The 26189-nt window shown below is 48.1% G+C and overlaps 1 protein-coding gene across 14 annotated transcripts in view; it reads right to left on the reverse strand.

Annotated features, from left to right (window-relative positions):
- The window catches only part of PARP16 (poly(ADP-ribose) polymerase family member 16), a 71466-nt gene that overhangs the window by 16622 nt on the left and 28655 nt on the right, over nt 1-26189 (reverse strand). For 3 of the 14 annotated variants that reach the window (XM_067750643.1, XM_067750624.1, XM_067750634.1), the window contains exons 3-8: nt 25311-25448; nt 22809-23015; nt 19879-20050; nt 18332-18473; nt 16273-16354; nt 14932-15658 (exon numbers count right to left, since the gene is read on the reverse strand). In XM_067750643.1, coding sequence (XP_067606744.1) covers nt 15551-15658; nt 16273-16354; nt 18332-18473; nt 19879-20050; nt 22809-23015; nt 25311-25448 — 849 coding nt within the window. In that variant the 3' untranslated portion in view covers nt 14932-15550. Of the gene's footprint in view, nt 1-443; nt 9818-14931; nt 16355-18331; nt 18474-19878; nt 20051-22808; nt 23016-25310; nt 25449-26189 lie in introns of those variants that run through there. The other 11 variants (XR_010946233.1, XR_010946234.1, XM_067750669.1 and 8 more) reach the window with 10 other exon arrangements.

A 26189-nucleotide genomic window follows, 5' to 3' on the forward strand; every position in this document is an offset into this window, starting at 1 on the left:
CGTACCGCAAAAAAAAAAACAAAAAAAACAAAAACCATTTATTTGCTAATACCCTCCAAATTTTATCTCCACCCAGACCCTTTTCATGAAGCCTAGCCATCTTCACAGGTAGACGAAAAGAGGACTTTGGTTCCACTCCCATCTCCACCCCCAAATCTCCCTGGACAGGCATCTCCAGCCACTCAATACTTAGGCTGGAAATGTGGTAGCCATCCTAGATTTCTCCCCTTCTCTCATATCTTATGTGTTAGTAAGTCTTGTTATTTAGGTCTCAAAATGTTTCTCAAATATGTCTACTCCTCTTCATTTCCACGGTCACCAGCATCTCTTACCAGGATGACTGTAACAGCCTCCTAACCACCGCCAGTTTCTACTCTTACCCCACCTCGCCCAAGTCCCTTCTCCTCACAGCAGCCAGAATGAGTTTAAAAAATTAGATCAGGTTGCAGTTTTTTGAACTTTATTGCAGTATAGTTGACATACAATTAACCATACACTTGAAGTATACAATTAGATAAGTTTTGACATATGTATACACCTGTGAAATCATCAGTAATCTTTATAACCTTGAGTTGGGCAGAGTTCTCAGATATGACACAAAAAGTGCTAACAATAAAAGAAAAAGGCAATAAACTAGACTTCATTAAAATTTAAAACTTTTGCTCTCTAAAAGAAACCACAAGGAAAATAAAAAGATGGCCACCATTTGGAGAAAATATTTGTAAAACATATATCCAACAGAGGGCTTGTATCTAGAACGTATTTTTAAAAAACCTCTTTACAGACCTAGAATACATGGAGAAAGAATAGGCCTGGAATACATGAAGAAAGAATTTGTATTTAGAATATATTTTAAAATATATGCAGCTCAATAGGAAGACAGAAAAAAAAATTTTTTTTTAATGAGCAAAAAACTTTAAACAGACACTTCTCCAAAGATATACAAATAGCAAATAAGAACATGAAAAGAGGCTCCTTGGCTATCAGGGAAATGTAAATTAAAATTCAATGATACCACTACACATCCACTTTTAGGAAAGCTAAAATTAAAAGACTGACCTTACCAAGTGTTAGAAAGCATGTGGCACATGCTATAACACTATAATTCTCCTACACTGCTGGTGGGAATGTAAAATAGTGTAAACACTTTGGAAAACATTTTGGCAATTTCTCAAAAAGTTAAACATATACCTCCCATATGACCCAGTTATTCTTCTCCTGTTTTTTTTTAATTTATTTATTTTATTTATTTATTTTTGGCTGCATTGGGTCGTCGTTGCTGCGCGTGGGCTTTCTCTAGTTGCGGCGTGCGGGGGCTACTCTCCATTGTGGTGCGTGGGCTTCTCATTGCGGTGGCTTCTCTTGTTGAGGAGCACAGCCTCTAGGCACATGGGCTTCAGTAGCTGTGGCACGCAGGCTCAGTAGTTGTGGCTCACGGGCTCTAGAGAGCAGGCTCAGTAGTTGTGGTGCACGGGCTTAGTTGCTCCGCGGCATGTGGGATCTTCCCACACCAGGGATCGAACCTGTGTCCCCTGCACTGGCAGGCGGATTCCTAACCACTGCACCACCAGGGAAGTCCCTCTTCTCCTTTTATTAATTTTTCTTGCTATATTGCACTGGCTAGGACCTCTGGTACAATGTTGAACAGAAGTAGTAAGAACAGACATTCTTGCCTCATTACTAATTGTAGAGGCAAAGTATTCAGTCTTTAACCATTAACTATTATGTGTTAGCCTTCGGTTTTTCATAGATGCCAGGTTGGGGGACTTCCCTTCTTCTCCTACTTTGCTGAGGGTTTTTACCAAAAATGAATGTTGGATTTTGTTAAATCATTTTCCTGCACCTACTGAGGTGATTTTTTTTTTCTTTTTCAGTTTGTTAATATTGTGAATTACATTAATTGATTTTCAAACATTTCTCCAAGCTGGCATTTCTGAGTAAACCCCACTTGGTCATGATGAACTACCCTTTTATGTATTGTTGTGTTTACTTTGCTAGAATTTTGATTAAATTTTTGCATTTATGTTTATGACACATGTTGGTCTGTAGTTTGCTTTCTTGGCATGTCTTTGTCTCGTTTTGGTATCAGAGTAATGCTAGTCTCACAGAATGAGTTGGGAAGTATTCCTTCCTTTGCAATTTCCTGGAGGATTTTATATAAAATTGGTAATTTTTCTTCCTTTAATGTTTGGGAGAATTCACCAGTAAAGGCATCTGGGTCTGAAGTTTTCTTTGTGGGAAGATTTGAAACTATAAATTCAATCTCTATAGTAGATAAGAGTGTTATCCAGGTTATCTATTTCTTCTTGAGTATGTGTCATCCTTTTCCTTAAAGTCCTCAGGGCCTTCCCCTCACACCTACCTAAATCCTTACGGAGGCTTACAAGGCCCTGTCTGGTCTGCTCTGGCCTCCTCTTCAACCTCATCTACATGCTGCCCTCTGTTTGCTCACCATGTTCCAGTCAAATTGGTCTTCTGGTTATTCCAAGATAACACCAAGCTCTTCCTCATCTCAAGGCCTCGGCACTGCTTTTCATTCTATCTGGAAAGCTCTTCCACAGGCTCTTTTTGTGTTTTTTTCTTATTCTCATCCCCCAGTTCTCAGATTATGTGTCAGGGAGGTCTTCCCTGACCATTATATGCAGGGTAGGGCCTGATGGATACTCTCCCCCACAGAATCCTGTTTACTTCCTTCATAATATATATACCACACTCTGTCATTGTTTTGTTTACTCACTGTCAGCTCCCTAAGAGCAGGAACCTTTTCTGTCTTGTTCACTATATCCCCTGCACCCAGCGTAACTGGGCACAAACAAGGTGTTCAATTATTACTTGTTGAATAAGTAGACTTATTCGTCAGTCAAGCTGCATATCAGGCAGGCAGTGAGTCTTCTGTGAGCTTGCTGGTCAATCTGAGGGTTTTATTGCTTGTTTTGGGGTTTGTTTATTTATTTATTTTTGGCTGTGTCAGGTTTTAGTTGCAGCGCACGGGCGTCTCTCTAGTTGTGGTGCGCGGGCTCCAGAGTGCACGGGCTCAGTAGTTGCAGCGCGTGGGCTTAGTTGCCCCGCTGCGTGTGGGATCTTAGTTCTCCAACCAGGGATCAAACCTGCGTCCCCTGCATTGGAAGGCAGATTCTTAACCACTTGACCACCAGGGAAGTCCCAGTCTGAGGTTTTCAGTCAGCCTGAGGTAGGTCAGGTAGGCTTTGAGTGGACTGGTTGCTCTGTGGGGTGGGTCTGTGTGACTGATAAGTCCCCTGTAAAGTCAGGATTCTGGGGGACACAAAGAAATGAAAAGCTGTGGCCCACCCCCAAGAAGCTTCTCGCCACCTGTCTACTAGGAGGCTTACTGCTCCCCACTGCCCAGCCAGGAGGTAAAGTGAGGGTGGTACAGGGTGAATAGGGGGAAAGCTACAGAGCATGACCCAACCTCTGGCAGCTAGTCCTCAGCAACTCTGCTGCAGGGCTTCCAAACCCCATAAAAGCCTTACCTGGCAACTGCTGTGCTTAGGAAGAGCCTGTGCAGGAAACACAGAGAGAGCTTTGTGGCTTCTTCCCCACCCCACTTCCCAGCCTCCCCTGACCTGGGCCCTCGCTCATGGAAACTCCCCCAATGGACCTGGCTGTCTGGCCCCAGGAGACAGGTGGTGGTGCATTTTGCCACTGCCAGCTCACCACGGGGGCAGGACATGGGCCTGTAACTCCAGAGGCCACTCCTTGCAACTGAACCCAACCTAGGTACTCCTCTCCATAGACCAGAGGAGGCCCAGCTCTGGTTGAAGAAGAGGCCTTACATGAAAGCTGGGGACTTCACAGTTAATCCCGAGTTTCCCCAGGAACACCCCCAGCTGTGGGGTCATAGTTATGGCTGGAGTCCTGTCACAGATGAGTATGTGTAGGAGGGTGTCAGAACGGCTTGTATGGGAAGCAGCTGTTTGCAGTAATTGGGAAGCAGCAGCTAGCCAGCCGGCAATAACTGGGCCTCCATCCTGCTCACCAACAAACTCCATGACCAGGAGGCCCTGCTCCAATGACATCAGCCTCCTCACACACTGCTGAGGGAAATGAGCTCAGGGGGGCCATCGGAGGCGGTCTGTTTACTTACAGAGACCCTGGCTGTCAGCAGCTCTTTGACCAGACATTTCCTGTCCTAGCCAGCATGAAGCAGAAATTTCCTTAAACACATTACTTTGGACTCAACCCACTTGCGCCCTTGTTTTCAATTTTTTCTTAAAGAGGAAAATTCCCAATTCTGGCCCCAAATAGAGCAGCCCAGTGATGATAGGGGGATATCAAAATAACCCCCATAAGGACTTTTGCAGGTTAAGTTGCTCCCACCTCCCAGTCATCCCTGGAGCTGGGAGATCATCAAACCAATTCTCCAACACCCATTGTGTGGGGAGTCAGAGGGATGGCCAGCATGACCTCTAGGGCAGACCCTCTCTGTGAAGGCCTCCCTCAGGGCCTTAGCCACCTGAGCTCATACTCAGAGCATTTCTCAACTCAGCAACCCTGGCTAGGCCCTAAACCCCTCCCTCATTCCCTTCAGGTCAGGGATATTTCAGGAGAGCCCAAGAGCTGCCAGTTTTCACAGGCTGCAGGGGATTCCCAAGATGGTCACCCCCACCTGCCCTGGCTGACAGATGCTGTCACCTGCCCTCCCCCCACCCTCTCCGTGTTATTCCTGCTGGAACTCACCATTCTAGAAGACTTGAGGGGACAGGGGTTTTGGAGGTCTCCCCAGTGCTCCAGGATCCTAAGGCCACTTGCGCCAGGAGCACAGTGATACCCTCCCAGGAGTATCATCATGGAAGACAGGTGCCCTCCGCCTAGAGGGGTCTGCCCACTACTGGGGCTGGTCAGACAGGCCCAGACATGTCAGGCAGCCTGAGGCCTTACCTGACCCAGCTCTTCCCTGTGTCCTGATCCTACTTAGCTCAGCGTCTTGTGACACCAGGGATGGGCTCAGGGAAGAATCAGGTCAGAAGAGGGCATTGAATCTGTGTTTCATAGTGCTTTTCGTAAGACTGAGAAAATGTCAAGGGTCCACATCAGAGAATGGGGTGGAGGGAGCGTCTCACACACAGATCTGAGTTAGCGGCTTCTTAGAAGGCACTTAAGAAAGGGCCAGACTTTCTCACCCAACTGTCTTCCCCTCACCCCAACCAACATAGCACCAGAAATCCCTAAACATGTGGTTCCAATTATCTCAGTTAGTCAACATGTCTACTAACGCAGAATCTGTAAGGTAAGAAAGCTGGAAAGACCCTATATCAGGACAGAAGCTAACGTTTTTTGAACATCTACTGTGAGCCTGGCATGGTGCTCAACGCTTTACACACATTTATCTTATTCAATCCTCACAACAACCCTGAGGGAGATCAAGTAACTCTAAAGGAGGCACAACTCATGTGGCAAAGCTGGTATTCAAACCTGGTTCTGTCTGAACATAGACCATCTACAATTAGGCATTCCCAATTTGAACTTCTAGAAAGTAAGTAACTCAGGAAATCAATCCTACTCCTTCCGTAAAGCAAGCAAGCCTGTAAATTAAAGACATGGTCATCCAACCTCTCCATTCTAACAGATGAGGAAACTGAGGCCAGATCACAGAGTCTGAGCTGAGCATAGGACAGTGGCTCAGACTTAGGTCAGTGTTCCTCCCACCACCCCAGCCTGTCTCACAGCCCTAAGTCTTCACTAAGTCAGGTGAGGGAACGGTGGGAGAAAAGCTGTGGGCTCTGCCCTCTAGAAGACAAGACAAAGAGAAACACATATATAGCCACACACAGACAACCACACAGGCAGACATGCAGAGACACAGCTCCATGAGGAAACAGGCAAGAAGGGTCCTTACTCCAGGTCTACCCTTTTTTATTTTATTTTATTTTTATTTTATTTTATTTTATTTATTTTATTTTTAGGCCACACCACTTGGCATGCAGGATTGTAGTTCCCTGACCAGGGATGGAACCTGTGCCCCTTGCATTGGGAGTGTGGAGTCTTAACCACTGGATCGCCAGGGAAGTCCCCAGGTCTACCCTTTAGATGGCCACACTCTGGCTCTGTTCTGGCCCTTTCCATCCCACACAGTGAGAAGTTCATGGGGTCAAGAGGATGGGCCAACTGGGAGCCCATGCCCCACTCCTAGACTACAAATCAGGTACATGGGACCCTATTATCTCCTGCTCAGAGCCATATGGGCAGACTTTGCCAATGGTGTGGGCACCCCTAGGCCCAAAGGGTGGCCAGGGGGTGGGGTGTATGCATGGAGTTTGCAATGTGTGAGGAGTCACGCATGCATGCAAGGCCCCTCGAGGTACAGGATGGAGCTGGGATGGGGAAGGAGAGGCTGGGGCCACTTGCTCTGTGTTGCTGTCTTCCAGCACAAAACTCAGAGGAGCTAGGAATTCAAAATCAAACCCAGCTCTCCAGTTATTAGGATTGAGTCTTTCATTTAGCCGTTTGTTGTTTTGACTTATTTAAATATTTAGACATGAACGTAAGCCTTCATTTGTGCTCTTGCTCTGGGTCTTTCAAATGTTAGGAGCCACCCTAGACACCTCTCTAACTTCCCTGTGCCAGTGTGGGCCCAGTCACAGCACAAGCACTTTAAAGATGTCTGTTAGTAAATGAGCAAATCACTTTATGAATGAATTGAAGATTGAGTGAATGAATGCTGCTGCACAAATATAAGTACACAGACATACATGCTTTCAGAGACTCACCAACATATTAGTGACAAATATATGCCCACGCTCTCAAAGACACATATGCCTAAACTTACATCTACAAAGACAAGTCCATGTTTGTACCAAAATAACCTAAATGCTCACACGTGCACTTCCACCTGTAGGTAGGCGTAAACCTACTCACCTATGCAAAGACACAGAGGCCCACACTTTCCCATGATGATACCCACACACACAAGCTTACACAGAGAGGTGGATATATACACATGCAGACAAACATACAAGTATATACTTTCCCACTGAGAATCTAACTCCAACCAGAAATGTAGCCACCTACACATACAAACATGGAACAGTCACATGAATCCACACTGATACACGCAGCTAGATGAAGACAAAGCCATAGGCCCAAGGAAGACTGAGTAAGACACCTGTCCACAGAGACCCTCAGGCTGCCCTGGGCTCCCACACTGTCTGCCTCCCTCCTCCTCCTGTCTGCCTCCCTCCTCCTCCTGTCTGCCTCCCTCCTCCTCCTGTCTGCGGCCAGAGGGGGATCCTAGAGGAATTCCTTCTGCAGACAGGAATGCTGTTCTCTCTCCTCCCCGACAGTTCAGGCCAGAGCCCTAGGGCAGAGAAGCAGATGCTGTGTGCTGGGGGGCTCCCCCTTCCCAAGTAATCTGCCCTCTGGCCCTGGCTGCCTCCCACACCCTGACCAAGCCTCCACTGGATGCTGGACTGTGGACAGTGGCAGAGCCCCACTCAGGTCCTGCTGTCCCAGCTCCACTCCCAGCAGGATGATTTAGGAGGGGCTGGTGAACAGTGCTTTTCCAGAGGCCTTGCTTTCTCAGGAAATGGCTCGGCCGCAAGCCTGATCTCCAAAACAGGCATAGGGTGAAAACACCTCTGCTCCTCTCCAATAACATGGGCCGTGCCTCTCACTCAGAGCCCCTCACGTCATTCTAGCCACAACATCCCAAGGTAGTAGATAGCAAGAAAGGCCCGGGGTCTCATCCTGCTTCTGCACTGACTCGCTATGTCCACCTCTGTAAAACAAGCCATGTGGGTGTGATGCCTTCAGATCTAGCTAGAACAATGTATGAGTTTCAAATTCACCAGGCAGCCTCTGCACAAGGGTGAAGGCACTCCAAACCCAGGGACAGTGGCCTGGTGTTGACCTCTTCTGAAGTCAGAGTCATTGTTACAAACACAGAGCTTGTGCCAGGAGGGGCTGAGGGCTGAGATGCTTGGCAGTGGGGCAAAATGGGGACTCAGGCACAGGAATGTCCTGTGCAGTCTGAAGACAGAAGGCCACCTCCCCTCTCCCTTCCAGCCACTCACCAGGTCCCCCAGGCCTCTGCTGGAGGTAGACACAGGGCTGCAGCCCCACCCAGCCGAGCAGCCTGAGAGACAGGAATGCTGCTCAGCACAGCTGTTTGGACAAGGGAGGCTGTTTATTCTCTGATGTCGGGAACATCTCAATCAGGGGGATTTGGCTGCTGGCAGCCCCTGGATGCAAGGTTTAGAAGAAGTCAACTTAATCAGAGAAGGCTGATGGCCCAAGCTCTGAGCAGGCAGTGGGGGTGGAAGGAAGAGGCCACCCCTCCCTGCCCCACATTCAGTGCCATGTGCACCTCAGAGCTCACCTCCTGGGTCTGCAGTGACAGAGCTGGAAGGGTGAATGGAGCTGAGCCTGAAGCTCTCATTAATAGTGTGGCCATTGAGGGGGGCGGGGGGGGCAGGGATGGAGACTTCCCGAGGTCCCACCTCCAGCATCCAGCTGCCCCCTGCTTATGAGACACGGCAGACCTAACAGTCTTCACCTGGGGAGGGAGCTCATTTGGCATGCCTTGAGCTGGCGCTGCCCACTCCAGCCTCCCTACACCACCAGCCCAGATCCCTTTTGCTCAGGCAGCCCCTCTAGCTGCGGCCTTGCAGCTAGTCAGCTCTGGCTCTGCCTCTTTCGGGCTTTCTCACCTTGGATAGTCACCTCTCCAAGCCTCTTTCTTCTCCTATAAAACAAAGGTAATAGTATCTGCCTTGAAAGGGTATTGTGAGGATTAAATAATTCTTTCAATATGCTCATCATGCAGGAGGCACTTAATAAATGATAGTGCCTTTCTCCCTCATTCCTTCTATTGCTACAGACCCAAGCTCTGGTTTTCCTGTGGGCCAGGACCCTCCAGTATAGTTTATAACCCCAGACCCTGGTCACATCTACCTACTGCTGCTCGCAGACCTCAGAGTGCTCTGGGGTTCCCTAGGCCAGAAGACTTTCTGGAGGAGTCCAAGTGACCCAAGGAAGCACCTTGATGCTCAGGCTGCAGAATAACCCAGAACATGGTGTTTTTTGTGTGTGATTTGCCCAATTCTCATTTTGCACAGGTTTGAATGCCTTGTGGGTAGAGTCCAGGGGTGAGGACAGTCAAAATTCATCAATCCTGGGCTTCCCTGGTGGCGCAGTGGTTGAGAGTCTGCCTGCCAATGCAGGGGACATGGGTTCGTGCCCCAGTCCGGGAAGATCCCACGTGCCGCGGAGCGGCTGGGCCCGTGAGCCATGGCCACTGAGCCTGCGCATCCGGAGCCTGTGCTCCGCAACGGGAGAGGCCACAACAGTGAGAGGCCCGCGTACAGCAAAAAAAAAAAAAAAAAAAAAATTCATCAATCCTGACTCACACATCTGAAAACCACATCTTTCTATATTCAATAAAAGTTTACACCAAAAACAATGGAGCACTGGGGATGATAATGGGTATAAGTTATGGACTCCCCCCTCCTTTTATTCCCAAGATCCAATTTAAATTCTGTTAAAAAGCGGATTCATTGGTCACTTAAGTGAAAGGCCTAGCTTTAGGCACGACTGCATTCAGTACTCAAACATCATCATCATGACTCTTTTCCTCTTCCTCTCTTGGCTCTACTTTCCACGGTGTTGGTGTCAGTCTGAAGCTTCACAAGGCAGCAAGACGGCATCAGGAGGAAGGCAAGTCTCTTTCCCAGCAGCCCCCGAAAACAAACCTCCCGTGGACTCTGACTGGGTCACATGCCCATGTCTGAACCAATCACTGAGGCGGAAGTAGGGCGGTGCAACTTGCTGACTGGCTAGAGCCTCAGCCACTGGTCCACCCCTAGAGTGTGTGGGTGAGAGGGGCAGTCAGCTTTACCAAGATCCAGTGGGAGTGAAAAGAGGTTGGTTCCCCACAGAGAAGCTGCGGTAGGTACCAGTAGAGTGATACGGACCACAGGGGACAAGAACAACAGATGTCAAACAACGGAAATCAGTGGGTCAAAAACTAAGATGACAAATGCTTTTCAAGCACCTTCAAGCCCTCTAAAAATATTATTGATGTGCTAGTTTTAAATCCCTAGACACCTCTGATAGACAATGTGTTATGGACCCATTTGGGATAGCCTGGACTTGCTTAAGAACAGTAAAAAAAAACTACACCTTTCAACTGGTCTGCAATCCATACTTCCCAGGAATTCAGACTGGCCTTGTCTCCTTCTTGTCCCACTAGCAGGCAGTTTGACTGAAGTGACCAGTGTTGCCAGGGCTGGAAGGGCCTGTCAGCACCGCAAGCTTATTTCACTGAGCCAAAGGGGTATCGGGTATCAAGCAAACTCTGACGCCAGTGGCCCCAGCCCTCTCCGCCTACCTCCTCACATGGTCAAAGCTCCTCTCACCCTTGAATTTCCAGTGATTTCTTCCTCTCTCACCTCTCCCCCACCCCCTCCACCACCCCCAGCTCCACAAGTCTTACTAAAACCTGTTCTTAAGAAAGGATTCCTGGGCTTCCCTGGTGGCGCAGTGGTTGAGAATCTGCCTACCAATGTAGGGGACACGGGTTCAAGCCCTGGTCTGGGGAGATCCCACATGCCGCGGAGCAACTGGGCCCGTGAGCCACAGCTACTGAGCCTGCGCGTCTGGAGCTTGTGTTCCACAACACGAGAGGCCGTGACAATGAGAGGCCCACGCACCGCGATGAAGCGTGGCCCCCGCTCGCCGCAACTAGAGAAAGCCCTCACACAGAAATGAAGACCCAACACAGCCTAAATAAATAAATAAATTTATAAAAAAGAAAGGCTTCCTCATCAATCCTTCACATGTTTGTATGAATAAGCATCAAATCAACAGTTTAATCTCTCAGGACCATTTGCATTTTAAGTCTGAGCCTTTCAAATGAAACTTTTAAAAGACTCTGTTCTGCCCACCCCACTCTACTCCCAAAAGGTACTTTTGGTGACAGAGAGCAAATGGGACTCCCTGAAATCAAGCAATAAATGTCCACAAAATTCTCTGAAACCCTCACCCATCCTCATTGGCTTGCCAGTGAATTTTTTCTCGTCTGTCTTCAGTCACCTTTGCTGACATTACCCTCTACTATGGCAAAGAAGTTTCTTGTATCCTTTCCTCCATTTATTCAGTCAACAAACTTTTCTTGAACTTCCACCATGTCTTAGATACTTGGGTTTACAAAGATGACCTAGGCCCTGACCTCAAGCAGCTTGCAGTTGAAACATCACCTTCACCACCAGATTTTTAACACAAGCAAAGTCTAGCCCAGTGGCTGGTATAAAGTAGGTATTCAGTAAAAGCTGCTTCTCCTTCTCAGGGCTCCACTATGTGGGCACTACAGTGAATACTGGAAATTTTCTAAAAACTCTATCCAGGTGGTAAGAGTGCCAGCAGGAGTGGGTGGAAATGGTGGTTTCCATCTCGCTTCAGAATGTCACGATTTATTTTGGATGCTCCAAATGTCAGGCTGGAGATTCACACAAAGGAGAGGGTCTTATTCTAACCAGATCAGGGCTAGAGGCGGCCCAGGACACTGTCTGCACGGTGCACAGCCCCAGACAGTTTGGAAACAAACAGTAACTCGTCCAGAGGAAAGAGACTGACAAAAGCCAAAACAAACAAAGGCCAAGAGATGGAAAACTCACGAGGTGGGGCAGGGTGGAGAGGAGGAGAGTGGAGGGCTGTGGAAGGGACTTAGGGAGGGGTGTGGTCCTGGTTTTTTTCTGGGGAGCTGAATCCAGCTCCTGCCCCACTCCCTACTAAGAATCACCATGGCAACGGGGAGGGTGAGTATGGCTGATTCCAAGCCAGTACAAACCTCCTGGGCTTAGCAGCAGGAATGGGCTCAGATGCATAGGGCCATGTTCTAAAGAAAAATATCTGAATTGGGCTTTTAAAATCACAACCTCCCCCCCCCCACTACTGGTTCTGCAGACAATCAGTGTTTAAAAAAATGAAAAGAAACAACAGTGAACCACATCCCTACTCCACATCTCTCTCACATACACATATACACTAATCCAAAGCCTACAGAGTAAAATCCTTCCTTTCGTGGTGGAAACTGACAGCTCATTGGATTCTTAGCTCTTCTCAGAAGCAGGGACCTAGCCTGTGAGAGGTCCATTTGCCACCTCCCAAAACTACTCCCCCTGACAGTGGCAGCAGTGACAGAAGGCTGATGAGGTTGCTTTGACAAGACCAAGGCAGCTGGGGCTCTGATGGGAGGTGGCTCCAGCTGAACCACCATCTGGTCTCGTCTGCCATCAGCCGCCTGGGGAAGCTCTTGGCCCATAGCGGGTTTGTCAGCAAGGAGACGGGTGCTTCCTCCTCCATGAAAGCGTTTGCAGCATGAGCCCCCTGAGCTCTCAACCCTCAGAACCCAATTTTGCCCTTTCCTGAGCTGGTTGGCCTAGGGGATCTGCCTTAGATGTGGGGTCAGTGCTAAACAGAACTGAGTCTTCAGGGTTTGTCTCCTTCCTGCCTCTCCATTCCCAGGTACCCATGGATCTCATACTATCCCCCATGACCCTAGTCCACGACTCATGGTAGGCACAGGGCCTAGAGTCCCCGTTACGAAAAGGATTTAATTCCCTTTAAAATTAGAAGTGGGGGACCTTCCTGGTAGCGCAGTGGTTAAAAATCCACCCGCCAATGCAGGGGACACGGGTTCAATCCCTGGTCGGGGAAGATCCCACATGCTGCGGAACAACTAAGCCCAACGCACCACAACTACTGAGCCTGCGCTCTAGAGCCCGCACGCCACAACTACTGAAGCCCGTGTGCCTAGAGCCCGTGCCTAGAGAAGCCACTGCAATGAGAAGCCCATGCATGGCAACAAAGAGTAGCCCCCCTTGCCGCAACTAGAGAAAGCCCCCACACACAACAAAGACCCAACAGCCAAAAATAAATAAAATTAAAAACAATAAAATTAGAAGGGGAAAATGAGCTTTTAAGTGGTAGAAAACATTTTAGTACATAAGAGTAATACATTCATCTTTACACCAACACAGTCCTACGGTGTAATTTTATTTATTTATTTATTTTAATTTATGTATTTTATTTACTTATTTTTGGGTCTTCGTTGCTGCGCGCAGGCTTTCTCTAGTTGCAGCAAGCGGGGGCTACTCTTCGTTGCGGTGCACGGGATTCTCATTGTGGTGGCTTCTCTTGTTGCAGAGCACGGGCTCTAGGCACACGGGCTTCAGTGGTTGTGGCGCACGGGCTTAGTTGCTCTGCGGCACATGGGATCTTCCCGAACCAGGGCTTGAACCCGTGTCCCCTGCATTGGACAGTGGATTCTTAACCACTGTGCCACCAGGGAAGCCCCCTACAGTATAATTTTAGATTTTTTTTTTTTTTTTTTTAGAGGAAGGGGCCCATGAAGGCAAAAGCGCCCAGGGCTCATGAAAGTCATAGTGTGGCCCTGTCCTAGTCTTCCCTCCCGTCCATTCCAACCCTCTAGGCTCCAGGAATTTCCTTCCCTCATATCAAAATGTACGTGTCCCATGGAGCCCACTGCCTTGGAAGTTCCTGGAGGACAGGACCGTTCTTCATCCATCCTCATGTCCCCATCGTAAGCCCAGTGCCTGCCCCACAGTCACATCAGGTATTATACAACCTCTTTTTTGGGGGGGGTTGGGAGGGGACAGAAAACTCAGAAAAAGGGGATTAGGTTTTAAATAAATATTGCCTGAGAACACCAGGAAACTGTGCACATTTCACATCTGTGCAGTCGGACTTTGTTCACATCCCCTATGCTGAACTCTATGGAAACTGCTCCGGCCAAGTTCACCAATGATCTCCAACTCAGTAAATCCCATAGAACTTCTCAGGCATAATCTCGATTGCTTGGCAGCATTTGACAGTGCTCACCAAGCCTTCGTTTTTCGCTTCTGTGACACTTCACCGTTCCAGGGTCCCTGGGCATTACTGCTCTGTCTCCTTTGCATGCTTATCTCCTCTGCTGAGCCATTAGAAACAAATAATAACGATAATAATAATAGCAGCTGAAACAAATCAGCTACTTGCTCTGTGCTGAGCTATTGTAACCGTCAGTTCTTTTAATCCTCAAAATAATCCTAAATCCATTCTCCAACCACCAGCCAGAGCGATTTTTCTGCAAACCAAATCTGATATCACTTCCTTGGTTAAAATCTAATGGCTCTCCCCAGCCCACCACTTTTAAGGTCTTTCATGATCTGTTCCCTGCCCACCTTTCCAGCCTCATTTCTCACCACAGCCTCTTCCTGTAGGACCCTCCTGCTTTCACCTTCTCCAGAAAGAACTCTAGGTCTTTGCGCTGTTCGCACTGCCTGAAACGCTTTTCCTCCACCTCTTAGCCTGATACCAATGTCTTTCAGGTTTCAGTTGAACGTCACCTTTCCTGGGTGCCCAGTGGGGCTGAAGAACATGATGCTTACGAGACTGACACTGAGCCAGGTTCAACCCCCAGCTCTGCCACTTCCCAGCCACGTAACCTTGGGCAACCTATTCAACTCTCTGGGCCTTCACTTTCTTATCTGTTGTGAGGATTAAAGAAATCAGTACATGTAAGGTGCCTTGCAGGCTCCAGGGTGTCACCTCCATATTTCCTGACCCCAGACCATGTTAAGATTCCTTGCCAAGTAGCTTCCAAAACTCCTTTATGATACCGTATAATGCCAACTTCACTTCTGAGAATGTTTGTCCATCTGCCTACCTTGCTAGACTGTCAGCTCTGTGAGGGCAGGGGCAGTCTGACCTGATTCTGCTCCTACTTCTAGTCCCTGGCACACAGTAGGGTCTCATATTTGCTAAATCAATAACTATAAATCCAATGCCTACAGATATCCTGGAGATATATACTCTCCAGCAAACAGCCACCTCGAACAAGGACGGATAAAATTTTTCCCAACAATGAATACACAGCAGCCTCGTGCTGAGGCTGAAAGCAGTCACAAAGGCAACTTGGAAATTAGGAAAATACCTTTATTATCTCTGAAATGCGCCAATATTCAATGTAAAAACCAAGATAGTGGCTTTTTCACAACCTCACAAATTATAGAAAAGTGAATTTCCACATTCTTTACAGAAATCTCCCCCCTAAATCAGATAGGGCTCCGTGACAGCTGACACGGGGCAGAGAATACAGCAGGTAGAACCAGGGCTCTCTGAGCAGCCTGAGGCTTTCCCTGAACATTTAAAGCCCAGGCTGAGTCCCAGAGACTTGCGGGCCCTGTGAGGGAGGCTCAGCCCACACACATCCGTGGCACACCGAGGCAGGCCTCTATCTCAAAGGCCAGCTGCCCACAGAAGGCCTGCAGTGTGGCACCTGTGGCTAACAGGCCACAATCAAGGCAGGTTCGTGAGAAGGAGAGCAGGAGGCAGGCCTACAGCTCAAATCCTTCTCTCTAAAATACGGCCAGGAAAGAGGCTGTGGACACTGGCCAAATGGTGCTCTAGGTTTAGAAATTTCCCCTTTTACTCAGCTCACAAAGACTAATTTGTCAAACAGCTACTTTAAAAAAAAAAAATCAGAAAACAAACATTTGGTTCCATTTCAGCTGTAATCAGCAGTTGGTAATTTTTAGAAAAAGATGACTTGATTTGCTCTTTGTTTTCTATCGGTTCTCTGACTCCTTCCTTTCTCATCCATGGTTGGGGCAGAGGGGTTACAGCTGTAGCAGAAGGCTCTCTGTTAATGTGAGAAAACTGTGAAAGTGTTTTGCACTCACATACAAAGGCTGATGGAATTCAAACCAATCCCACCGATTTTTATGGGAAACATGACTGTTCCTCTCGGGTATCTCAAGTCAAAACAAGGCAACCGCCTAGTGAGTTATAGTCCCCACTACACATTTCCGCCTTCCAGAAGGCGTTAGAGAAGGGCCAACGTCCGCCAGAAGCAATTGTAAACACCCCACTGACAGCCTGGACACTTTGTTTTTAAATGCAGCAGGACTTTCTCCTTTGGCCCTGGCAAAAAAGACAACTCCCTAAGACTATTTAGGAAGGCGCAGACAGGAAATCTCCCCCAAAACCTAAGAGGGAGGGGCCAGTAGCCTCCGTTGACTAGAGTGTGGCTGAGAGCATCATCAAAGGCAATTGATACATTTATGGCATATAAAAATTGTCCTGTGGTCCCCAACTGGCCCCCAGGCTTGACCTAGCTGGATGTGAGGCCCGGGAGGGACAGAACAAGTTATCATAAGGCACGTGGTTGCGGTGGTCCCCACACCAGGCCCAGAAAGATCATCTCTTCACGCGATTCCAAAAGTGTTGGAAAGCTGAGGAGTTGATGACACTCACTATGAGCAGCAGCAGCAGATACAGGGATATCATGACCGTGAACCAATGGCTGGAAACCCAGGAGAGCTGGCTTGAAGCCCTGCTTCAGGGGGAAAAAAGAGTTGATGTTGGAACAAAGAGAAAAACATTTTTTTAAAGTGTATGCAACAACTTCTGGCTCAAAGAAGATGAAATGATCGATTTCATCCTCTGAATGAGCCATGAAAAGCAGCTTTGTGCATGCTCCTTTGCTCAAAGAATCTGGGGCTGGGCTTCCCTGGTGGCACAGTGGTTAAGAATCCACCTGCCAATGCAGGGGACACGGGTTCGAGCCCTAGTCCGGGAAGATCCCACATGCCGCGGAGCAACTAAGCCCGTGGGCCACAACTACTGAGCCTGCGCTCTAGAACCCGTGAGCCACAACTACTGAAGCCCGCGTGTCTAGAGCCCGAGCTCTGCAACAAGAGAAGCCACCGCAATGAGAAGCCCGCGCACCACAGTGAAGAGTAGCCCCTGCTCGCCGCAACTAGAGAAAGCCGCACACAGCAACAAAGACCCGATGCAGCCAAAAATAAATAATAAATTAATTAATTAATTTTTTAAAATCTGGGGCTATTTGCCCTGGCGCTGACACGCCTTTCACCAGAATTTCTCAACCTGGTTACCTATTCCAAAAGTTATTTCCCTTCATTGGTAGGAATAATAGAATGAGTAAAATTAAGCAACTGAAAACTAAATCATGCTCACAGCTGGGCTAAAGAAACCAGAAAGAACAGAGATACGGGCAGATTTAGATGAAAAGTAGAATTCTATTAAATGAAGAGGGAACTTGAGTCACCATGGGAACCAAGTAGAAGAGTATAAAGGTGGTTGGTGGGCCTCACTGGAGCACGCGGACAAATTACAGCTAACACGTCTGTCGCTGACCAACACCACGAAGATCTTTTCTAGATGTACAAAGACAGCTATGCAATGAGCTCATCCTGATCTTTTCTTTTATAGCTCCTCTTGTACCTTTTATAACCTGTCTTTTCCTAAGCAAGACTTTGGTATCTAGAAGGATGATCTCACTAAGGGTGTCTGACCAGATGACAGCAAGTGGCAGGGTATTCAGCAAGTCTTTTCACTCTCAGACATGCACAAGTATTATTCTGAGCAGGGGAAATCCTCTTTTGCCCGCTGGGAGATGATCTAAACCATCCAAGTGTGCACTAGAGAGACACTCCAGGAAGAAGTGGGAAAGGAATGGAATTTTCAACTTGAAAAAGCCGGATGATTTTAAACCAAAGGATAACGTCCCCCACACTTAGGAACCCGGTACGTATTTCCCAGATTTAAGGAGGGAGGATTTTACTAGATACTGCATTCTGAAGCATAGAAGCCACTGGTGTGTACGAGTAGGAGTCAAGAGTATTAACAATCACCCTTTCCCTGTCTTGCCTGTTCACCTGCTGCTCATCCCCATGAGAAACTCTACCACGGACCCCCAACAGTGTGACAAAATCTCAAAGTGACCCGCAACCCTGGAGAGCCCTGCCATACCCTCGAAAACACAATGCTGAGACGGCATGAGGAATCCACCACTCTCAGGTTCTTAGGCGCTGGAAGGCCTCATCTGCTGTTGGATTCAACACTCTCATTTTAGAGATAAAGATGAAGCATCTCAGGTCCAGAGAGGAGCAGGTGGTGGTTCGACAGCCAGCTTGGGAAGTGACCAAGCTGGACGGCACATAATCCCAGCCAGATCCTGGCACCACCCTGCCTCTCAGCGCAAGCCAGTGAGTGGGTTTCAGACTGTGATCAGGAGCCCAAGTGGCAAAGGGGCTTCACAGTTGGGCTTCATTCAGTCCCTCAAGTTATTTATGTTAACAAAGCTCTTCTTCACTAGAATATACAGTCCCTTAGGGCCAGGACCAGATTCTATTCGACCTGTATTCCTCACTTCTTACCCCTTACATAAAGCGGAGATAGCTGAGGTGTAAGGCTGGGGGAGAGGAGCTGCTGATAACTAAGAACCCAACACTATGAATGCAGCCTTTAGTTGTTCTCCTGGACCTCACACAGGGACCATCCTTCTCACCTCTTGGGCTGCTTCTGTGAGTACACCAGCAGGTACTTCACTCGCAGGAGCTGGTTATTGGTGACCACAAAGTACTTTGGAGGGATGTCTCCCCCTTCACTGTGCTTGATCCTCGCTCTTCTGCGATCTATCTCCCTGGAATCTAAATAAGGAGATAAAGCACAACTTTACAGGGGGAAGATACAATAAAAACAGAAGCAAACTATGAAAAGAAATGGGTCAAGCACCCTGGTCCTGAGGGTGGAGAAGCCCCGAGAGGCAGAGGAATGGGCTGTGTGTGTACGTGAAGCAGGACTTAAAAATAGGAGAGTCCGACAAGCAGACAACCGGGAGGAGGAAAAGGGATAGGAAACTAAAAGGGATACAAGAGGGAAAAAACTGAGTTGGGAAAGCAGAGGGAAGAAGCAGATTGATGGCCATAACAGAAAAATAATCTGGGACTAGAAATAAGACTTGATCTGAAACAAACTTTTTAACAGCATTTTAAATTAACGGTTCTGGATTCGAGTTTCTTAGAACACTTATCTTCCACCTTTTGTACCAAGACTTGTTTCAAAAAACAAAACAAAACCTTTCCTTTTAGTAACATGAAAAGCTTTACCAGAAAGAACCAAAACAAAAAAACCCACAAAAGGTCAAAGCTTCGTGACAGCAGACGTTGCAAGGTTTTGTCCTAATGTTTAATGTCACGGTTTGCAGACTTCCTAAGAATTACAAAAGCGAATATTCGTGCTGTCTGGTTTGGGAGAGTGGCGTCAGACCTGGGCCCATTCCTCAGGATTCCAATTGTTTTACATTAGAGGCCAGGAACAGACAGTTTTCTCAATTCTCCTTTTCTCAGTGGAACCAACAGGCCAGCTCTGGAGACTAGAATGACAGTTCTATGACCTCTGCCTTTGAGGGCAAAACAGCAGGGGGCACGGGGCAAAGATCTAAGGCACATATCAGGAGAGCAGACTGAGGTGGCCCAGTATTCATCCACTCCCTAGAGAGTCCAGGATTCACCCCCATGGCCTCAGGTGCCCCTCACATCCTCTGGGGGCTCCAGCACACAGCAGAGCAGCCTGGAGGAATAGCGTGTGGACGCAAGTCTTTAGCTTCAGTTTAGCAAATGTTTATTGAATGTCAAGTATGTACCAGACTCCCTGCTGACCCCAGGTGCCCAAGAGTGAATCAGATCCAGTCTCTACCTTCAGTGAGACTGTGCTCTGGCCTCACACACTCATTTTCATCTTCTCCACCCCAAAGCTTTCCTTGAGCACTTGGACCCACCATGATTGCCCCTTCCTCTGAGCTGCCGCTGTGGACCTCATCAGCACCCTCAGCTGGCACTCCCTACCCACTGCCCTGTAGTCAGTGATACCTTTTCCACTGTGCGTTCAGTCCATAAGGAGACTGCTCACTGCCTGAAGGCAGGCCCTGTCCTACACTGTTAACCCAGCACATCCCTTGGCATGCAGTGGGTGCTCCACCCAGCAGCTGGGCCAAAGGCAAAAGCCTGACACCCAGAGGCCTGCAGCACAGGTCTGGGCTAAGTGCTCACTCACCCTTCTTCTTCGTGTGGCACTTGACGTCTGGATGGTCGATGACCTCGCACACGGCCACACAGCTAAGGATGGGGCCCAGGAGGCTGTGCTGCCACCCATGGCCATGGGGGCTGTAAATGAGAGCCAGGCTCAAGTCACTGGTGAGGTAGGTCCCTTCCCCGAACAAGGATGTCTGAAATGGCAGATCAACAGAAAAGAAACAGGGCTGGGTGAATGCAGAGTTGGCACAGCAAGATGACACAGGTCTTTCTTCAACAGGTTGTTAACACAATCTTCAAGCCTCTTTTTTTCCCCCAGCAAAAGGCATAAGATCAAATAATCCTATGACATCGTCACAGGGTTATTACAAAACACGTTCCTATCTGACGACAGTTTAACTGATTGTGGGTGTGGCTAACTAACCTGGCAAACTAGTAGTTCCAGTGCTTAAGGCTGAGTGAGAAAACCACAGGGATAAGAGTCAAACGGACCCAAGTTTGAATCCTGCCTATCCCTCTAACAAGCTAGCAAGTTATATAAACTCTCTGGGTCTCAGTTTCTACATCTGCAAAGCGGTGACAACACTGTCTCCTGAAGGATTCAATGAGATGATGCACATAGAGCACCGCACAGGACACCTGGCACAAGACAGGGGTGGGTATGCCGTCACAGGTTCTGATGTCGTAGGGTATCAGGCATTCCCGCTACATGAATGTGTTAAGCATGGCTACACTGACAGGCTTGCAGAAGCAAAGTCATGCCCTTATGTACAGGGAGGGGGTAACACCTGAGTGACTAAGGGAAGTAATCGGAGTCATTACTTGGAACAGAAACGCATCTCTCAGGCCAGAAACTATAACCAAATGAGGCAGGCCTATATGAGGGGCAGGGTAAGTTTTGCTCTTTGTGTTGGTGTCGACCAAGAAAATGTCCAAAATTCTAGGAGGCAGGTCCCTGGTGGTGATGCTAATTTGGTGTCCTCCACGAGGAAGCATGCCAGGTGAAAGAGAAGGATCTCAGGTGAAATACCTACAAGCTGAGGCTACAGCAGGCATAGCAAACATATCCTTTGCCCATGGTAGACATCAATAATCAACCGTGACGCCGACATAAAAATATCAATCATGGCACTCATTCATACTGACTCAGAATCCTTCTCAGCACAACATTCTAGGTAACTGCTACCAGTGGATGGAATTTGACATGAGCTGTAATCCAGATGCTATTCTTGGGCCACGGTGTCAGTACCTTAAGATGATGAATGGCCTCAAACAGCTCACTGAATGTCCTCTACTTGCTAACTGAGAAACATCCTAGTCAGTGGCACCAGGCTTCCACAACTCTAAGCCGATTAAGGGAAGTGTAGGGGAAATGAAACAAGCCTTTCCTTGGCCTTGTTACAGTGTCCCCATGTCTCAAAAGTTAACACAGACTTTCTCCAAGGACACGGATGTCCTCTGATCTGACCCCACATCCATTTCTGCTTATGCCTGCCATGTATATGCCATTCCCTAGACTCAAGAACCATGAGCAGGAGAGCACAACAGCAGGAAACTTGGGGTATCCCTACGAGAAAAACAATCTCAGAGCTTCAACTGGCAGGTAGGCTCCCCCAAGCAAGCCCCTCACTGAAAACCCAGACAGAGGAGCCAGAAGAGCATCCACGTCACCAAAGGACTATGATGAGATGCTTCTAAGCAGCCAACTCCCTCAGGCACTGAAGTGAAGGTTTGGTTACAAGACTGGAATCTGCAGGCAACTTCTCCAGGTGGGCTCTGGTGTGAAGCAGAGGCCCCCTGGATTCCAGTAGCCTGGCCATAATAATAAGCTGAGAGCCAGCTGTAAACAAGCCCATCATCCTCGCAAAACCCAACTGTGCTAATCAGCGGCAGCCGTGCTGGAAAAGCCTCTCCAGCCTCGGGGCTGCATCAGCCACGACTGAGCCCACAGCTCGCGGAGCCAGTTCCCCAGACAAGGCAGATGCTGGGACGACTGGCGGAAAGGCTGCAGCCCTCCAGACACCCCAGAGTCGCTCTCCGTCAGCCTCTAAAAGCAGCCACTGCTTCCTTGGTACTTAAGTACAGGAAGAGCCCTTTGCATACATGAACTGTTTCAATCCTATCAGGGCACCAGCACTTGGGTCATGGAATCCTATTTTACAGATGAGGACACCGGAGCTCTGAGAGGTTAAGTAAACTTCCCCAGGATTGCAGAGCTGCAAAGGTGGTCTTTCTGGCTCCTGTCTGTATTCTTCCTCCTTCGCCTCACTGAGGGACAAAATAAGTGCTGACAAAGAAGGGGTGGTTGACACTCCTGACAAAGGAAGGAAAGGTGCTCAAGGAGGGAGCTCCTCTCCTGTTTCCCCAAGGGCTGACTCTGTTGGCGGGTCCCCTAGGCAGGTGTTTCTCAAACTTCAACATGCATACGAATCACCTAGGAGTTTGTTAAATTGTGATTTCTGATCAGGCAGTCTGCGGTGGGCCCGAGAGTCCACGTGTTCAACAAGCTCCCAGGTGATGTGGACGCCACTGGTCCAGGGATCATGCTGACGAGTGAGGGCTGGCCACCCACTGGGATCGCCTGGGGAGCTCTGAAAGCACACTGGTGCCCGGGCCCCACGTTGGTCGGGGATGCGGCCAGGCATTGGGATTTTTAATAGCTCCCCAAGTGACTCTAAATGTGCAGCCAAGGCTGGGAACCATCTTTAAACCGATGCTTCTCAAACATTAATCAGTATAGGAGTCACCTGGAGATCTTGTTAAAATGCAGGCTCTGACGCAGAAGATCAGGGGGGCCCAGGATTCTGCCTTTTCACAGGCTCCCGAGCAACGCTGCTGTTGCTGGTCTGCAGACCACACTTTGAGTGGCAAGGCTTTAGTGAGCCTACCCACCCTCACCCCTACCAGCCCTGACACACAGCCCCCCCCCATGTCAGCAGCCTCGGGCCCCACCTTGTTCAGGTGGCAGTGCAGGCCATTGTGGATGATGGAATGGAAGTTTTCTAGGCGGCTCCCATGGAAGGCGTAGATTAGGTCTCGTTCTCCTTTGGTCTCATAAAATTTGGCGTTGGCTGGGTCGGAGTACTCAATTTCAAACAGGAAGTCCGGCACGGGGACAGGCGTGTGAGGGGCACCAGTCAGCTTTTGGATCTTTTCAAACTTGAAAACATGCAAGAAGTTGAAGTTTTATTTGGGAAGTTGGTTAAATGTGCTGCCAAAATGGCCTCCTAAAGCCTTGGGCTTAACGCCTATGGGCTCTGCTCATGAGAAGAACTGGCTTCACAGGAATAAAAACATCAGTTTATAAACAAGTCCAGAGCTTATAGCTCAAGGCTGCTTTCCTCTAACAATATTTTTCCCTGAGAAGCATGAATTGCTCCTTCTAACTAAAGATCACTTCAAATTTTCATTACACTTTCACATCTATTTCCTGCATTCCATCTTGACAATAATCTTAGGAGGTGGAAAGATGTGATGATGAATTACAGAAATGGCCACAACATTTTTTCCTCCCATCCCTGTCCACTCACCCCTCTGCAATGCGAGTTTGCAGGTGGAATTCCACCAAGATTTCATCAGGAGATGGAATCTATTTCTCCACCCCTTAAATCTGGGCTTGGCCATGTCACTTCCCTTGGTAAACATACGGCAAACAGAGACTTGAAAAGAGCTTGCCCTTCCTTGTCTGCTGCTGGGAACCCTTCACAAGCCCTGCTAACCTTCTATAGGATGACAGCCTCGTAGAGGAAGGCCCCAACCACAGCAGCCATCCCCGCTGAAGCCCCCCACACACAAGTGAGGCTACCCTGGATCAGCCCCAGGCGAGCCGGCCCCACCAATAAGAACCACCCAGCCAACCCACAGAATCACGAGAAGCAATCAGTGTTGTTTTAAGCCAGTAGATTTGGGGGATGGTTTGTTATGCAATGAAAGTTAACTGATACAGAAGGGTAAGCTCCTTCCTAAAGGGTAATAATCCTCTTCAGGGCAGAGACCACACCATTTCCAAGATTTCCAAACAGTACGTCACAGACCAAAGCCAGTCTGTGTTAAAGTTTTCTCTGGGTTGTGATTACATGACAAAAATAAGGGCAATTTAACAGATATATTTACATTGATGTAAGGTTGCCATGATCCCTTCTTTGGAAGAACTGTCCTTTATTCTGAAGTCAGGGCCATCCTTTTTTTTTTGTATTAAAATATCCTTTTATAAAATGATACATGGTAGACAATATCCTTACTTGGGCACAATAAAAAGTTGATAATCCTGGGTCCCAACACTCCATATTTTAATGGAACTTAGCAGATGGGATTGGGATTTGAACCCAGAGCCTGAGGATTTCCACTACTATAATCAAAAATCAAGGAGCAGCTGCCTTATCTACTTTACAAATAGCACCCAACTCCAGTAGGCGCTTGATGCCCTTATGAGGAATGAGTAAATGAATGAATAAATCTAAATTTAACAGATGACGAAAGTGAAACCCAGAGATCATCTAGGAGTTAGCAGCCCAGCCCGACCTGAATACAGGTCTCCTGACTCCCTCTCCAGGGCTGTTTATGTTATCTTACCATCCAACATGGATGGAGGATGTCCCTAGACACCACAAACGAGATGCCTAATTCTACGCCACTTAAGGAGGATTTCTGTCTTTAGCAGGAACTTATAAAACTGAATGCTCTTAAATTAAAACTGATTAAGTGAGGAATAGTACAAACTCCTGCTGCCGCTTACAGGAAAGAACACCTGATCAGGGATGTGCCTGTCCTACACCCTGATCCTTGTCATCCCAGCCCGTCCCCGCAAGATCGCAGCCAAGCAAGGGAAGCCAAATTATGGAATATCTGGCCTGTGCCAGAGACTGTACTGCGGGTGAGACACATTCTATTATAGCTCCCTTCTGAGGTAACTATTAATATTCTCAATTTACAAATGGGGAAAAGAAGACTCAATAATAGATGGGAATGGGATTTGAACCCAGAGCCTGAGGATTTCCACCATTTCGGGTTCTGTCTCTTTGCTTCCTGACAGCTGGAATGTTTGGTCCACCCTTGCCAGAAGTACCTGGGGTGCTTCTGATACCCAACTTTTACTGAGCCCCTAGCATGTGCCCTTAGGCATTGTTCTAAGTGAGAAAATTCATTTAATTCTCACAGCCAGTTCCCTGATGGAAGTATACTATTATTATCCCCATTTTACAGATGAGGAAACTGAGGTACTGAAATGCACCCAGTAACCTGCTCAAGGTCCCGCTGGTAAGAGGGAGAACACAGCTTTGTAGAGCCAGTGTACAAGTTCCTGGGCCCCACTCTAGACACAGAATCAGAATTTCTGGGGACACAAGGTCCAGGAATCTGCATTTTCAATAAGCTTCCCAGGTCATGCTGGTGCACAAAGAGGTCCCAGAGCCCTCCAGGCCCAGGAATCTGTGATCCTATAGACCAAAGTCTCACCTCTGACTTTCCTGCACTGTGGATTGTCAGGACCTTTGAGGATAAAATCCAGCTCACCAGGTCCCAGGCCCATGTGTCTTTGTCTCCTGAGGACTGGAGAAGTTCTTTCAGGTTGGGTAACTTAGTGGCATCTGCAAGCTGAAGTGAGGAAAACCTCCGTTAGCAAGGATCTTGGACAAAATGATCGTAACCCCAGGTGCCCTCTAGTGGTAAGGCAGGCGACCTGCACTTATTTCAGGTTCCAAGGAATTTCTTCAGAGGGAAATGCAACAGGTCTACGATCCCTTTCCAAATACTGCCCAACTCCAAATGTTCTGAACACTGGAAGGTTATCTGTAACTCAACTGGTACAAAACCTAACCTGAGCTGATGTGCGGTTCGTTTAATCTTAATTATCCCACTTTGTGTTACTACTGATGAGATGCATTTTGCTGCAGAACTATTAATACCTGATTATGGGACGCACCCCGCTGGAGGTGTTACCAAATACATGGTATATACACATGTCGGTAAAGGGTTACAAAGCCTTCTCCCTTCAGCATGAGTTAATTTTCTGTTAACCTGTTCCCCTGGAGACCAGACAAAGGTAATATAGCAACTACATACAGAACCAGGCAACGCTGCTTTTGGTAAAGATGACCCAGAACGGTAACTGCATCTGGACTGGAGGAAACAGTGGGGAATCCATGGTTTTGGGTTTCCCTGAGTGTGGTGACTTTTTGTGAGGACACTGGCAGCTATGTCTATGCTGTTCTTACTAGAGGGACCAGCCTCCATGGAACATGGGGCTTCATTAGACCAGTGCAGTTCCTGCAGCCACCCAACATGAATCTCATCTCCTTACACCCGAACTGTCCCTCTCGGGGGCAAGACTAGCTC

This window comes from Pseudorca crassidens, chromosome 1 (genome assembly GCF_039906515.1).
Source record: "Pseudorca crassidens isolate mPseCra1 chromosome 1, mPseCra1.hap1, whole genome shotgun sequence".
Taxonomy (NCBI): Eukaryota; Metazoa; Chordata; class Mammalia; order Artiodactyla; family Delphinidae; genus Pseudorca; species Pseudorca crassidens.